This window comes from Anopheles arabiensis, chromosome 2 (assembly GCF_016920715.1).
Source record: "Anopheles arabiensis isolate DONGOLA chromosome 2, AaraD3, whole genome shotgun sequence".
Taxonomy (NCBI): domain Eukaryota; kingdom Metazoa; phylum Arthropoda; class Insecta; order Diptera; family Culicidae; genus Anopheles; species Anopheles arabiensis.
The window spans coordinates 7,088,730-7,104,143 of NC_053517.1; the positions used below are offsets into that span (position 1 = coordinate 7,088,730).

At 50.0% G+C, this 15,414-nt stretch overlaps 1 protein-coding gene across 5 annotated transcripts; it reads right to left on the reverse strand.

Moving 5' to 3' along the window:
- Window positions 1-1,147: 1,147 nt before the first annotated feature.
- LOC120895824 (sodium-coupled monocarboxylate transporter 1) lies at window positions 1,148-12,304 on the reverse strand. Of its 5 annotated transcripts, none has more exons than XM_040299495.1 (4): window positions 11,682-12,304; window positions 3,189-3,855; window positions 2,368-3,125; window positions 1,148-2,283 (listed from the first exon to the last, which is right to left on the reverse strand). In XM_040299495.1, exons 2-4 carry the CDS (start codon window positions 3,853-3,855, stop codon window positions 1,744-1,746), a joined length of 1,965 nt encoding a protein of 654 aa, XP_040155429.1. In that variant the 5' UTR covers window positions 11,682-12,304; the 3' UTR covers window positions 1,148-1,743. The 5 variants fall into 5 exon arrangements, with proteins under 5 accessions (XP_040155429.1, XP_040155428.1, XP_040155427.1 ...); XM_040299494.1 differs by lacking the exon at window positions 11,682-12,304 and adding an exon at window positions 8,604-8,714; XM_040299493.1 differs by lacking the exon at window positions 11,682-12,304 and adding an exon at window positions 7,262-7,765.
- Window positions 12,305-15,414: the final 3,110 nt, after the last annotated feature.

Here is a 15,414-nt window from a genome sequence, read left to right on the forward strand (position 1 = left end):
TAGCTCGATCTGGCTGTTTCCCGTTGCATCATCATCATCATCGTTGTCGTCGCCGTCGTCGTCATCCGATATCTTCATCGCGATGACCTACATTTGGCTTTGAAAAAGAATTGTGTGCACAAGCCTAAGGACAGAACAGCAGTGGGGCGAAAAAACGCTACCCGTGACCCTTGGCGAAACCCAACTGCCGCTATGCAAAACCCTCCCGTTCTTGGAAAAGTACTGAAACGCATAGGCAAAAGGAAAAACTATTATGTAGATAATCAAGAGAACAAACTGCATTATGCTGACTACATGCTTATGTGGTGGTTGCCATTGCCATACAGTGTAGCAGAAAGGATGGCTCAACAACTTCCACAACCTACTTAACATTTGACGGCAACATGCTTGAGTCATCACCGGTGCAGTTGCATTTTTCATACGCTTTTTGAGCCTATTTTGCCGGTTCTTTTTTATTTTAAAGAGCATTGAAAAGGTATAATGGCACATAGTGCAAACAGTGCTCTTGATGGGAAGCACTATGTGCTTGAACCCTGTACTGCAGATTCTAATGAATCTAATTTTGTCTCAGCGATGCACATTCCACTGAAAGAGTATGAGAAGATAAAGGAACACAAAGCTGACTATTGGCCACTGCACCGGAATGATACACCTCGGCCACCTTGTTAGCAGTACAAAAATACACCTTTTACACACATTTTCAAGTACACAGTCTTCACTTTACAGCATAACGCACAACAACTAACACACAACCATTGACAGGAGTTTCGCTGTACCCGCATCCATTCACTACTCAAGCTGCCTGCTACAGTGCACACAGCGAAGAAGTGCACAAGCACAAGCAAGATACATACAAAAAAAACCCCATTGAAAAGGATTACGAAAATGTTCCGCCACCGCCTGCGCTAATTATAAGGTACAGCACTCAAACAACTTTGTAATATTCTTGTGTTGTGTTAGATGCGTCATATGTCAGCGGAAATGTAAAGTGCATTCTTTTCTATTATGCATTATGCAACATTTAAAAACATATCTCGTATGCCTGGATAATAGATTCTACAATCAATGTAAACAAACAGTAAAAAAAATCTTCATTGCAAGGTATGTTTCTCGCTCTGTCTTGACCTGAGACACAGTTTCAATGGGGTTTGTTTAATTAATAGCTCATAATTTATTTTTTACATTTTTCATACAAAGTCTGCCTTCATACGACTTTTCTTACAATTAAATATACGAATAAGTTCCAGTTCATACCCTTTTCCCTAGTGTTCGCCTTAACGCTGCAGATGCACGATGCTTAATCTTACGCTGCTTAGAGTAACAAGGTGTGTTGCCTATTAGATCCTACCCGATCAACTTGAATTGCTACTCGTCATGCTGAGAAAAAAAGACCCCTCTCATCGCCTCTCTCTCTCTCTCCCTCACTCTCTCTCTCTCTCTCTTGCTTTTACTTGTATTTTCTCTTGTACTACTCTCACGCAAACTCACACACAAATGGACACGTCGAATACTATTGTGGCATAGTGGCTAGAAAAATAAGCAAACAAATCCAGATCCCCAATTCTTCGGGGACGCAAAACAGACGCAACGCCCGTGCTCCGTGGTGGTTAGATTGGTCCTAACAGTATGGTGGCTGCACGTAAACGGTAAGTTTCGCTGAGTTTATCACAGTCTTTAAAGGTGTATATTACTATGCTTGCGAGGAGCCTATGTTGACCGCTGGACCGCGAGGTCGGGCGAACATCAGCGATCAGCTTCGGGGTCTGCCGTCTTCCGGTACACCTCGGGCCGGTCCAGCTTGGGCGGTAGCGGATCCACACTGACCACCGTCACACCGGACTGCTCCGAGACCGTGTCGAACCCGTGGTTGTCACGCTCCAGCTCGTCGAGGGGCGACTTCTTGGTGCCACTGTCGGCCGACTCCACATCCTTCGGGCGAATGTCGGGATTGGAGATGTACCGGCGCTCCTTGCCCGGGAACAGCTTGCTGCAGTAATACGCGAACGGGTGCAGCAGCTTGCGGTCGTACGCATCGTCCGCGTGTGACGTCAGCACGCTCACCAGCGCACCGACCGCCACGGTAAGGAAGGTGCCGATCAGGCTGTAGTACATGTACGAGACGGAGTAGATATTTTCCGGGAAACCGATCGTCCGCTCGAGCGGCGCGTGCGTCGTGGTGTCAAAGTATGGAAACTCTGACTCTACCTCGAGCGGGGTGTTTGCCAGCAGCCAGGATTTGGTGGGTTTTGTGATGCCCGAAGAGAAGGTGTCATTTGTGCAACCCTAAAAAAAGGAGAGTAAACAAACACATTAGCTCCCGAAGCTCTGTACAACAGGGTGAGCTGCTGTTGAAAAGGGAACACTCACCTCAATAGTGGTCGGTAGCAGTACCACCTCCTTGGACACGGTCAAGCTGCCGAACGTTATCCACAGCGTGAGGATGTGCGACACGATCATGCCGCAGGCGGCTCCCTTCCAGTTGGCGATCGGGACCAGCATCGCGAGCAGAAACACTCCCAACAGCGGGCCCGAGGTGGCCGACGTCATCAGCATGCTGCTCTCGATGACGCCCGACAGCAGCCCGACCGAGAAGCCGACGCCCATCACGATCACGCCGTAGATCGAGCCGATGAACTTGATCACGTTCAGCTGCTGCTTGTCGCTGATGCCCTTGTACCGGGGCAGATGCGACAGGAAGTCCTCCCACGTGACCGTGGCGAGCGAGTTCAGGTTGGACACGTTCAGGCTGAGCGCCCCGTTAAACAGGGAAGCCATGAAGATACCGAGCACACCGGGCAGGTAGGCGAACTTGTCCTCCACGAAGAACGGCAGGATCTCGTCCATCTTGTTGGTGTAGCCGGCCTTCATCGGATCGCACACGGCGTACACCGCGTACACGCCCATGCCGACGATCCACGCGAGACAGAACAGCGCAATCACCACCGGGATGTTGCTCATCAGCGTGCGCCGCACCTCCTTGAACGTGCCCATGCTCAGGTAGCGCTGCACAAAGTTCTGCTGGCAGCCGAAGATGCTCAGCGACATGAACAGCTGCCCGAGCCAGGCGGACGTCGTATCGACGCGCACCGTCGCATCGCCGGTAAAGTTGAAAAAGCTCAAACGACCTGCAAAAGAGACTTGAGTGAATAAGGCGAACCCACTGGGACACTCGCTTATAGCTTACTCACCATCATTGGCTGGAATGGTGAAAATCTCCCCGAACCCGCCCACCGTCACCATCGACTGGATGATAATGCCCACCGAGATCAGGATCATCGTCACGCTCTGGATGACGTCTGCCGTGATGGCCGCCTTCAGCCCGCCGAGCAGATTGAACCCAATGCTGATGGCCGAAATGCCAATCAGAGACGCCCAGTAGGGAATCCCAATCACCGTGTTCATGGCCACCGTCGGCGTGTACACCGTGACGCCCAGGTTCAGCAGCGAGCGCACGATGTACGTACCGGACGCGAGACAGCGCACCAGCCGGCTGTTGAAGCGCAGATCCAGATACTGGTAGACGGACGTGACGCCCAGATTGAAGTACACCGGGATGAAGATGAAGCACACCAGCGGGTAGGCGGTCACCATGCCGTACAGCGTTTCCCACATGGCCGACCCGCGGTAGAACAGCTCGCTCGGGTAGCCCAGCACCGACCGTACACCCAGCGTGCCGCGGGCGATCGACAGCATCATCGCACCCATCGATATCGTCCCGAGTCCGAACACATAGTCCGCCTTGGTTTTCTCCTTTTTGCCGAAAAACCGGCCCCACAGCGGGTACAGAGTGGAGAAGATGATAAACACCACGAACACCGCGTAGTCCCAGATCAGGTCCATAAAGCTGCGTGCCATCTGGGAAAGATATGGAAACCCCGGAAAAAGGGGAAAAAAAATTAATTACGTTTGATTTTAAAACGACAGTGGCGACATCTGTGAGCAATTTGTATGTACTAAGTGCGAGAAGTTCAATTAGCGCGTGGCTTGTCTTTATCTCCAACCGCCGAGATGATAATCACGGACAGTCTGATTTGCCGCTGCTCACTGATAACACAAACACACGCCCACCGGCAAACGGTCGGCCACCAATCGGCAATCGGCCACGGTTCGGGCTGTTCCGTCGGAGAAACGAAGCGCCAGGCACGACCGCCCCACTGAATGCACGTCTATATACGCGGGGATACGCGTCATTCACGGAGGAAGATCGTGCCTGAATCGCCATGCGAGGAACTAGCGGCATCCCGCTTTGGCCCACTGAGTCGAAATGAGCACGCGTGCTCATAATCCTCGTCGATGTGTGCTGCTCCTAACCTGAAGACTCCATTAGTGGCCGCACGTTAAATGGTGAATGGTTCCAAAATGGCTCCGAATTATCACCGTTCGATGGCTGCACACAAACGCACCAGTCACACGCTTTTGCTGTGACGTTTTCTGCCTACTTACGAAACGCTTCATCGTAGCCAACGGTGCACAGGTGTACTAGCGGGCGGCCACAATGTCTGATATTTTCTTTCCACACCCTCCCCCTCTTCTTTCGTTTCCCGACCGATGTTGCACGCAATCAATTCGCACTTTTCGTCATCGAAAATGTCACGCGAGCGATCAGGACGACGATGACACGCTTGCCATTGACTTTTACCCACGGACGCGGGCCGGATCGGTGGGATCTTGTCACTTGAGCGCTTGATCGCTTCTGCAACCCGTGCGCTCACGAGCCGAGTCGAACCAACGATGTAACGCTAACGAGCGGACGAAGCTGCGCTTTTAATAGAAGCCAGTACTAGGTGCCAACTGCCTGTCACCTGCTGCCGCCCGAAATTCTTCCACCCCAGCACCCAGATCATCAGCATCATCCGCACCCTTGTGTAAGCTTGTTAATCAAACAACTGTTCGGCGGCGGCGTGTGTTTGTGTGTGTGTGCAAGGGGAAGAATGGTGCGGGCGTGGTGCAACAAAACAAAAAAAAAGCCACACAAATCACGTGGTAGCGCCAAACGGAAAATCGCACCATTCTTATGTTCCGCACTCTTTCATCCCCTCCCCCAGCTGTATAATTGATCAACAAACACTTCCCCTCGTTAAGCGAAACACACACACACACACACAATGGCATGCCAAAAATAGTAACAAAAAACTAATTTGTAGCGAGGCGGCAGTGACCGGAACCGGAACAACACCTTCAGCCCACGAAACGGGAAAGAGCGGGGCCGATCGGTGTGTGTGTGTGCATCGTTACGGGGTCAATATCGTGCCTGCCATCAACTAAATCTGGTTCGGAAGCAAACGATGTGCAGGCAGCAGCAGGATGCCTCGTTTTGCCGACTGCGGGTGCAAGCTGTATTGACAAACGCATTAACGCTTGCCGATTTGCATTGTTGGAGCTGATTTTCTGCTTGGGTAGAGAGCGGGTTGCTTTATATTTCGATCGCTTGTTTTTCTAGCAGAATGCTACTGTGTCTAACGATGGTAGTCAAAAACTTCCTCTATAGTCTGCTTGCTGAATGCCAACGCAAGCCATGTGGCCAAAAACCTTTAGCACTAACGCTACGACTAATGAACGGTTTTCGTGTTTACAAAGCGATTTTCCTGACGATCGCAGGTAATGTAGATCAGATGGATAGAGCGAGTGTGAGATCCGAGCGAGAGAGGCGTCGGCGCAATGTTGCAACAGTTTGCCATGTGCAACGATTCATGAGTAAACACATTGCAGGTGGCGATGGTACCCGCAATTGCAGTGTATCCAGTGCGCTAGTCATCGCTCGCTCGCTCGCTCGTTACACAAGCGCCAACTTGGTACAGATTTGCTTAGGCTGTGAGTCACTGATCAAATTGATACACCTCCTTCTGACCGCCAGTACGTTCGTCTCTTGCTCTCTATGTGCTTGCATTGTTAAGCTCCTAACTTGGCACGCGGCTGCAAATCACACGTCCGACAACGTGGAATTGCTTAAAATTTCAAATTTCTTTTTAAATTGCATACCTGCAGGCGTTTATAGGCGGTCAACATTTTTTCACTTGTTTAAATTTTTCAACCTGAACTGTGCAGTTATGAACAAGAATGCTTCGTTCGTACGTTCGTTGCTTCCAACTGATCAACTTCTACTAAACAGGGGGACTTGGCAAACGTGTTCCACTGCCAGATGTCACAACAATGCGTAATCAACGGCCCATTTAGCAGCTGCCCGATCAAACTAAATGAACGATGCACTCTTCTTAGCTGCAAAAGCACTGCCCATTTGGACGCCCATTAGCATCGTGCTGCTAATCGCCCGGCGCCACGACATACGCGCCTCACGCAGCACCGGCGTTGCCCAAATTCCCAACCCAAAACCCCCCCTTCGAGGTTCCTGTTTGCTTTTGCCCATTTCCATTGCTTCCTCATCACCTGTACGCCACAACGCCCTTTGCCGACCTTTCCAAACGGTGCTCGTTACCCAGTGCCATCATCAGCATCAAATGGGGGGGCCAAGATTAGTGCGAATGAGTCGAGCGAGCGCGCGCGCCACTCGTCGTGCATTATTCGCTTGCGCACTCGCGTCCACTCCCGTTTCTGCAATTATTAATCTCAATAAACCGCTCCACATGCAGTGTATCAACACACAGAAACACACATGTGTTCGCTCGCGGCGAAAAGTGCGTGGGAACAGATCATGCCGGTGCATTCCACAACGTGTACTACAATTGGAGCAGGAGATGTGTTGCAGTTCGGTTTCGTTACGCAGCGCACATGTGAGGGAAGAATGGTTCTAAAAAAAATGGGGGGACCAGCCACACACACACGTATATTTGTGTGTGTTTTTTTACAAGCACTGATTTAAGCTATCTTACACCATCGTCGAGATTGCATTTGCGTAAGCACCATTTGCCACGTAACCGCGGCATCCGCGGGGCAGGAAGAACCTAAACTGTGCTCATCACAATGTAAGTTCTCAAGCGATTTGAACCCATTTTTCAATGCAATAGCAGCGCAACCAAAAAAAAATCTACACTAATCCCACCAGCCCCCCTCCTAACGAACATCTTCTTCGCTGTCTTTAATTACAAATACACACAGTTTTTTGAGGCGCGAATCGGATGAAACGTAAGCTTTCGATGCAATCAGTTCGTTCGCTTTGCTGTGACACTTTGCTTGATGGCGTAGCTCCGAATGGCAAGCACGATAGAGGGAGCAGAAAAAAAGTGCTAATAAAAACGGACGGTTAAACACTGTTGCTTTGCCGCATCGGCACCGGCACCGGTAAACAATCGGCGGATATATTTACCAGCATTTTGCTGCGCTGCGCACTGCACTTCTCCTGCCCTGCGGCACCAATGCGGCGGCGGCGGCTGCTGCGCGTTAGCTCAATGCACGTGACACTGTGGCTGTGGACCGGTAGGGCCGAGTGAGAGGTCGCGGTTTAAACACTGTGTTTTTTTTTTGTAGGTTTTTCTATGCTTCACTACACCTCAAGAAGTGATTATGTTCGATTCAAGTGGTTGGTTGCCAGCCAAGCCAATCTAGAACAGCGCACCACTCACTTCAAACCCTGCGTTACGCTACGGGGTGCCGGTTTGTGTGTTTATGCTGCGTGTTAATCATTCAGCCACCCCAGCGAGTCCCACAAGCACCACCGCAAGCACCACTGATAAGACCGCCCGACCGGTTCTTAATGCAAACGGCACATCAGAACCTAGCGACAAATACGCACACCTGTCGCGACGACGACTACCGCTGGTCGAATGTCGAACGGACTCTGACGCGCCCGACGTTCCGCTGCTACTGTCGAACGGCGTCGAACGATCGGTGCCCACTACCACCATTAGAGCTGCTGTAAATGTGGTGTATTTTTTTTTCTTTTTTTTTGCGTGAGGCTCGCGATCGCGATGTTGGCATCGTAACAACACACCTTCCCCTGCCGTGTGAGGGCTACCCATGCCGGGGTCGATCGTCGGGTTTGTCGATCACTCGCCAGAATGGCCACCGAAACCCATGATCCTCGGCGCAGCACGTCACGCGGGAAGTAGACAAACAACAGACGAACAACCTGCTGTTGTCAACTCGCTGTCCGGTTTTTCGATAAACGGTTTTGTGTGCGGTTGGGGTTTATGCAATCCGCCCGGCATCGGTACGTGCGTGCCCAACCCGACCACATCAGCTGTTTACGTGCTGCTGCCCGGCACGGCACGGAGCCATGGTGCGAGCTAACTATACACATTAAGAGCGCGATGCCATAAACCAGTTTGCTGCTGCCCATCGCGACATACACAAGACAAAATGCCCTTAACACTGGAGAGCTGGAGAGGATCGTTTCTTGCAAATGTGTTGTGCATTCTGCTACCACAAAAACCAAATGCATTTCGTGCTGTCCCCTCCCACGCGCAACTAATTCTAGCAAATACGTCAACGTGCGGGTAATTAGTAGTAATGTCACTACTGAGAAACATGGTACGATCACATCAGCCTCATCATCATCCTCATCATCGTCTCGGTGTGATGTGAACGGAGTTCAAAGGTGTGCCATCTTAGAGCCATCTTAGAGTGACGCTTGAAAACTCGCACTTTGCGCATCAGTGTGTACTTGCTACAAAAAGCCCTAAGCGTTGTAGCGTAATCGTTCCACCTACCTTTACTGCGCTCCTGTTCCGATTGAAGATCTTCTTCACAAGAAAAAGCGATCGTCTTCGCAGGAAACACTTCGACAGTAACCTGTACACAAACCACACCGTACAACGATCGGTACCGTTTTGATTAGCTCAATCACGCGTTCGATAGCATTTATAAAGGCTCGACTCGGCCGACTCGGTGACTCAAGTGGACAGCGTCCTACCGTCGTTATCTGTCTTATCAGCCGCATCCCATGCCCATCCAAAGCATCAGGCACGTTTGAGCCCGGGGTGTGTGTGTGTGTGTGTGTCCATTGTCGGCCGATGTCGACTCAAATGCTCAAATCAATCAACCAATCAATCAGCCTGTTCGGTACGCCCTAGTGCTTCGCACGCATCTTGCTCTCGCGTGAACAGCCAACACACCTGATGCTAATTTTATGACAGACAGTCATATCCGTCGACTAGCACGAAGCCTTCTTGCAGAGTGCTTTATCAGATCCTATCGGTCGTATTATTAATCGTCTTAATAGATAGCGGAGGAGTGTACATCATCTTGCGAGAGTTTATTGGAGTTTAATTCGCTCCTGTTTGTCTGGCTCTTAATCCTGAACCATTAAGACTCTGACGGACGGGAAGAACATCGTAACTCGAAACTAAAGCCTAAAACCCAATTACGCATTCTGAGCTCATACGCCCACTTCTCTCGCTGACATTCGCTTCCATTTACGAGCACCACGTGAAGTTCGTTCACACTGCTGCATGTAAAAAAGAAAGATCTGGGATATTCCCGAATGCGTGTGCGATCTAAAAAATCCCAAACCGACGCCATTTATCTCGCCTCCAAAAGAAAAAAAAGGACACACTGTGCCATCACGTGATCTTCAACCAGTTTAATGTGTGTATATCTCTCGTCCCGCCCTGTTGGACCGGCTTCCTGCGCCGCCAGGCGTGACGCAAACGCACTTCCATGATCTATAGGAAAAGTTCGCCGAGCTCGGCGAAAACAGGTTTGAGCCACAAAACGAAAGGGGATTTTTGGCCAAAACTTTGGATTTGCTTTTCGGATTCGGTGGTTGTTATTGTCTCTCCAGCCTGCATTCACCCCGAGCTGTCCGGGGTTGTTTTGCGGGAATCTTTCACTTGACCTCGTCGGCTGGCCGGCCAGCGGCAGCAGCTGTAGCTCAACCGTTCGCGATGGGGAACTACCTTCCCATCGACGGGCTCATTATGTGCCACCAGCTTCCATCACTGCCGTGCGAGTGCGATTGAGTGGATTTCTCTTAATACGCCTAGTCACGTCCTGGGCGAGATGGCCCACTCGATCACATTATCATTAGACTGGATTGTTCGCTGCGGACTCTTCGCCGTTTTGCTATCCTTGGCTGACAATTAGCATTGACTTGGCGGGGGGGCAGTCATATTTTCCTGGTACATTCGTGCGCGTCGTGCGCGTTCGTTCTTTGATTCATAGAAACGGTGGATGAATCACGCAGAAGAAGAAAAAAAAATGGGAACGATTTGTCAAGCGTGCCGTGCTATAATCAGCACCTGTCGTGTAAATGGTTAGATACATCTCTGTTAACGTGGTCGCCCAAAATAAAGTTCCATTGTACTATCACTTTTTTTTTGTTTATTCTCTCTCGTAATGGTGCTTTATTTGCTGTGCCATTTAACAATCATTAGAGAGCCTGGGACCGATCTACTTAAATTACAGGAAGCGCTCTTCAGATCGGAACAATACTGGAAAACAAATCATAGTTATATAGTGGGCGCAAGTGGAACCTAATGCCGTCGGTATGACGCAGACGCAGATCAAATGTCGGAAAAATACCAGCCAACTGGAAAAGCTGAATAGTGTGGTGCTCCAGCGCCTCAATCGGCGAGGAAGCCTTCACGCACGCTGGTCGTGAACCTACTTCAGGTGCGACGTGCGTCTTGTCAGCTTGGCTTCGGACACAAGCGGTCTAACAGTAGCGTACCGCAAACAACGATACGATAACAGTGCGGCAAGGCGGATGACATACCTGCGTCACGAGACTTGGTGCACGCGATGCCAACTCCTCCAAGCATGTGCGCAAAGAATGGTTTTGGAGAGTGGCTTTGCCGGCTGGTTTTTAAACCGCCCAGTCATCTTCATTTACTATAAGGCTCTCAAGTGGCCCATTCTCCACAGTTCTCACGATCTACAAAACCGTTTCAAGTGTCTCAATTTCTTTGGAGCTACTTGACCTACAGCTGAGATAAGTGTAACTACACGCTATACTTCATGTGTTCAGCGCTTCTGGCATTCAAAGGTATTCCTCCCGAAAAAGACCACTGATAAACATCGTACTTTGTTGCTCCATCCTTCGTAGGCGTACTTGCCTGCCGATATCACAGCTGGTTGGTTCCTTTCTTTTGGCACACTTAGCGACAGATAGGTTTTGCATCGAGTCCCGTGCACCGTACCGTGCACGGTCTTATCGAAATCACGTGAAACCAAATCCGCTGGGCACGGGCGAAACAATCGCCTTCGATAACCATCTATGGGTCTAGCATGCGTCTGCAGACAACGGGCAGCAACTCACGGGCAGAGTGTCAATATGAGACTTCCCAGGTGCTGTGTAGCGTGTTGCGTACGCGATCCCAATCATTTCGCTGCCTTTCTCGCGTGGCTTTGCCACAACAATAGATCGACATAATTGGTCTTTCAAATGGCGTGGCGCGAGCCTCTTGCTCCAGACAAGTTCTTGCTGACGTCGATACTGCAACGATCGATCTGCTATTAATCTTCCAATGCGACGTCTTCTCGAATGTACCTCTCCGTCTAGCTGTCGGAGCTGTGAAACTGTTGGAAAGAATCCTCGGAAACCTTTTGAAAAATAAACCAAAAATGTGCACGCCCATTACAACATTCACCCGAATCGCATCGGAAACCAGTTCGAACGCGCGCAAGAAGACATCTTTCGCATTGTAATTAAAATCACATACATCAGCTGGACCGTTATCAGCGAGCTAGAGAGTGTTCGAGGAATGTTATCTCTACTGTTTGCGAGATAAAATGGTTGCCCATACCCATGTACCATGCACCGAATGATTTCCCATCGAGGAACTTACCTTTATCAACAAACTCAGACGATCGTGTGAATGTTGTTCAAAATAGACTTGCCTTACATTAAACGTTCGTTAGCAATAAATGCACCTTTTTTGTCTTCAGTTAAACACACACACGCACAAAGTACGTTGAAAGTCTAGCGACACGACACTTGTAACGACATGTAAACACTGTTTCAAGTAACTAGCAAAAAAAAAACCAATCCACAACGGACACCGCGCACACAGAAATATGTAACACCGTGTTTTGTTTCCCGCTACCGGATGCCACTGGGATATAATTCGTTTGTTGTCCAACCAATGCTTAAGCTGCTGGTGGCAGCGATTATGCAAAGCCTGCAAAGTCACGTGCGCACTCCCCGGGGACACCTTGATTTGGCTCTGGCTGCGACGGGGAAGTACGTTTAGTATGTCCACGGCCCGTCAGTTAAATGCACTGTAAAATATAGTACTTTTACGATTCTACTTCCCGCTTAACTGAAAACGCTGGACACCACACGAATTTACGGCTGCCCCGAAACGCCCTTAAACGTTAACGATCGCGAAAGCAACCCAAAAAGCGGTCGCCTCAAGTCTCCAGCTGGTGGTTAGTAAGTGACGAACGTCCTGCTTCGTCCAGGTCTTGGGTAGGTCTGTTTTTCTGGTCGCGATCGCGCACCTCGCTTACCCACCAGCGAGGCGCACGTACGACTTCTCCCTCCCACTCTGCCACACACACACACACAGAGACACACAAGTACACGATTTTTGGGGTGTCCCCGGGCGGGGGGTGTCCGTTTTCACGGCACAAGCTTTCGGCTTTCTGCAATTTCTGGCGCGCTTCACGCCGTTTTTGGCCGTTGTTTTGCGCGGCGACTTCACTGTGGTGCGCGAGCCCGATCGACGATCGACCCGCTTCTTCACACACCACCCTTTTGCCTGCCGTGCTGTGCAACGATCACCATCTCCCTTTCACCCATCATTCTTTCGGACGTGAGTTTTTCTCTCTCTCTCTTCTACCGTGTGCTTCCATGTCCAACCCTTTCACCCTTGCCTGATGCTTGATTGCTTCTACTGGGCCGGCTTCTTGAGGTCGGCTTGATCGGTATAGGGACCTTCCGATTTCGGCGTTGCTGTTTTGCAGATGACCGGCCAGACCGGCCCGACCAGACCAGGTTAGTGTGTGTGTACGTGCCTCGGTCCGTTGCGGGAATTAAACGGCGAGCAACAACTTCTACCCCACCGGCCACAGCGAGAAACAGGTCCCCCCGCCAGCTAGAAGCGGTCGATGCCGGTACCTTCCAGCCAGGCCAGCAGCAACCAAGCCAAGGAGTTTCTCGGGCAAGGTCCGTCACGGTTCTTTTCTTCTTCTTCTTCTTCTTCTTCTTCTTCTTCTTCTTCTGTATTGTCTACCGTTGGCTAGAGGGTCACCTGCCCCTCTGCAGTGGGAACAAACACACACACACACAGAGTGATCAAGCCCTTACCTTCAGCACGATCGGCCACGATCGATACGAGCGTACCCGGCAACGGCCTTCGAAGAGGGCCTCGGAGAGTGGTCCACCACCACCACCACCATCAATACCAACCCAAACGCATTGTCATTACGAATGACCGTCTGTTGTACACTTCAAATGTTCAATTTTCCCCTCTCCTCCAAATCTGCCTGTACATTGAAAGTGATGGTGCTAATTTCTACACACGGCCTACTACCTGCTACCTGCCCAGTGGAGCCCCGCGTACATCGGTGACTCATGCGCACCCGGCTGGTCTTGTCGCCGCCAATCATCGCTACATGGCTTTCCCGTATAATCAGTACTAAAATATCTAAAAACATCGCACGCCTCCCGCCCCTTCGGCTGACCATCGAAGCGATCAGGTGCTAATGGGAATTCCACCACCAGACATGCTAAAACTGGACGGCCGGTATGTGTGTTGGCGTTGCTGATTAGCGAAATCTCTTGCCAGCGCAGGCCCGTTTCGCGGCCAATTCGCGTATCAAAGTAATCGCCGTAATAGCACAGCACACGGCTGCTGCCACTGTTTGCTTCCTCTATTGATCGGCAGTGTTTGAAAGCAAAACAAAGACAAAAGCCATGCTTCGTCACAGACCAGGCAGGGAGCCTGAGTTTCCAAATTTAAACCCATTATTGTTTGTTCCAATGTTGCCGAGCGAAGGAAAGCAAAACGGCGACAATAAATGGCGACGCGCCACTTTTGGCACACATTTTTTTTTCTCGCTGGTGCCACTTTTGTGCGGGTATGCAGATTGAGGCAGAGAGTAGAGAGGCAACTGAAAACAGTCGCAAGCCCAACCTGAAAACTCTGTTAAGGTCAACGAATTTTATCAATGAACCGCGCGCAACCGGAACGGTGTTGGATTGAACTGGTTTGCCTGCGTGGAGATATGATATCACCGCCTTTGCGCTGGCACTGCAATCGTGGTTTTGATTGGCGAGTCTGCCTGAGAGATGCCTGGGCCGTCCGCGAACTACAACATATTGATGCAGGTCTGTCTGAGGCAGACGGGTAGTAAGGTAGAAAAATAAACATATGACGTACGTCGAGCACTATCTCGGGAGGCTCGCACCAGATAGTAAGCGAGAGGAAGGAATCAATCACATTCCGCGGCCCGCATTGCCTGCCACAGGTGGTGAATAGGGCGCTAAATAGCTGTTGACATAAACTTCCTCTGGCTGCAATGATAATGCGACGATTTTGCTGCTCATAAAATCCCAACCATTAGCATTCATCGCACATTTTTACGCTCTAAATAAACAACTAACTAGTCACCAGGTCTGGCCCAGGGTTTTGGAATAATTCCACCCGTCCAATTGTTGTCTGCAACATAAACAAATTGGCCGGACTCGTACCTTATCAGCCGTTTGATTGTAGATGTCTACGTACCTGGACGGTGCAGCACGATCGCTTAACTGCGTCAAGCACGTGCTATCATCGGGCGATGATAACCTGCCCTACCATTAATGTAGCTTTGTTTACCGACCGGTCCTAATGCATCTGCTAACTGAAACCGAAAACTTCCACCAATACCATACCGCATAGGAGCATTAAGAAGGTCGTACCAGACACCAGTGTCAATGTTACCGCAAATCATACCAAAATCTTTCGAGCCTGCTAGTTGTTGACGGTCGAATTGCCGTGGAAAAGTACGGCAGCGACTGTCTGTGTGTGTGTGTGTGTGTGGGTCCCTCCCTACACCAGCAGCTAACGATCACCTGTAGCCGGTGGGGTGGTTTTGTTTGATTCTTTTTCTTCTCTTATTTTTTTGGCTGTTGATGCATAAATTATGAGTCAAGTTCAAACTAGAAGCCGAATGAAAGAGCGAATAAAACACGGTGGTGTCACAAAGGTAAGCACCGTTAAGGTGTATGCAGCCCGCAAGGGGTAGTATGGGGTAATGTGCGTGTACGAGGCGTGAACAGAAGCCGACGCTGCACCAAAGTCAAATCAGGTGTATTGAATTGATTGAATGTTTTAGACTCCACATAAACGAGTTTGAGTTTTTGTGGGAGGCTTTCGGCGTTTCTTGCTTGTGTGCTATAAGACGCTTCAATACGATCCGATATTCAGGTAAATGATTCTACTGTCCGGTTTGTAACTATATACTTACTATCGATACCATCTATCAAGATAAGGAACAGAATTTCAGATTTTTCTTCATTTGACGTAACGATCTATACGATCGTGCCCGATATAGCTTCCTAGACTTATCTCCGCCACAAAATTCGAGAGTCAA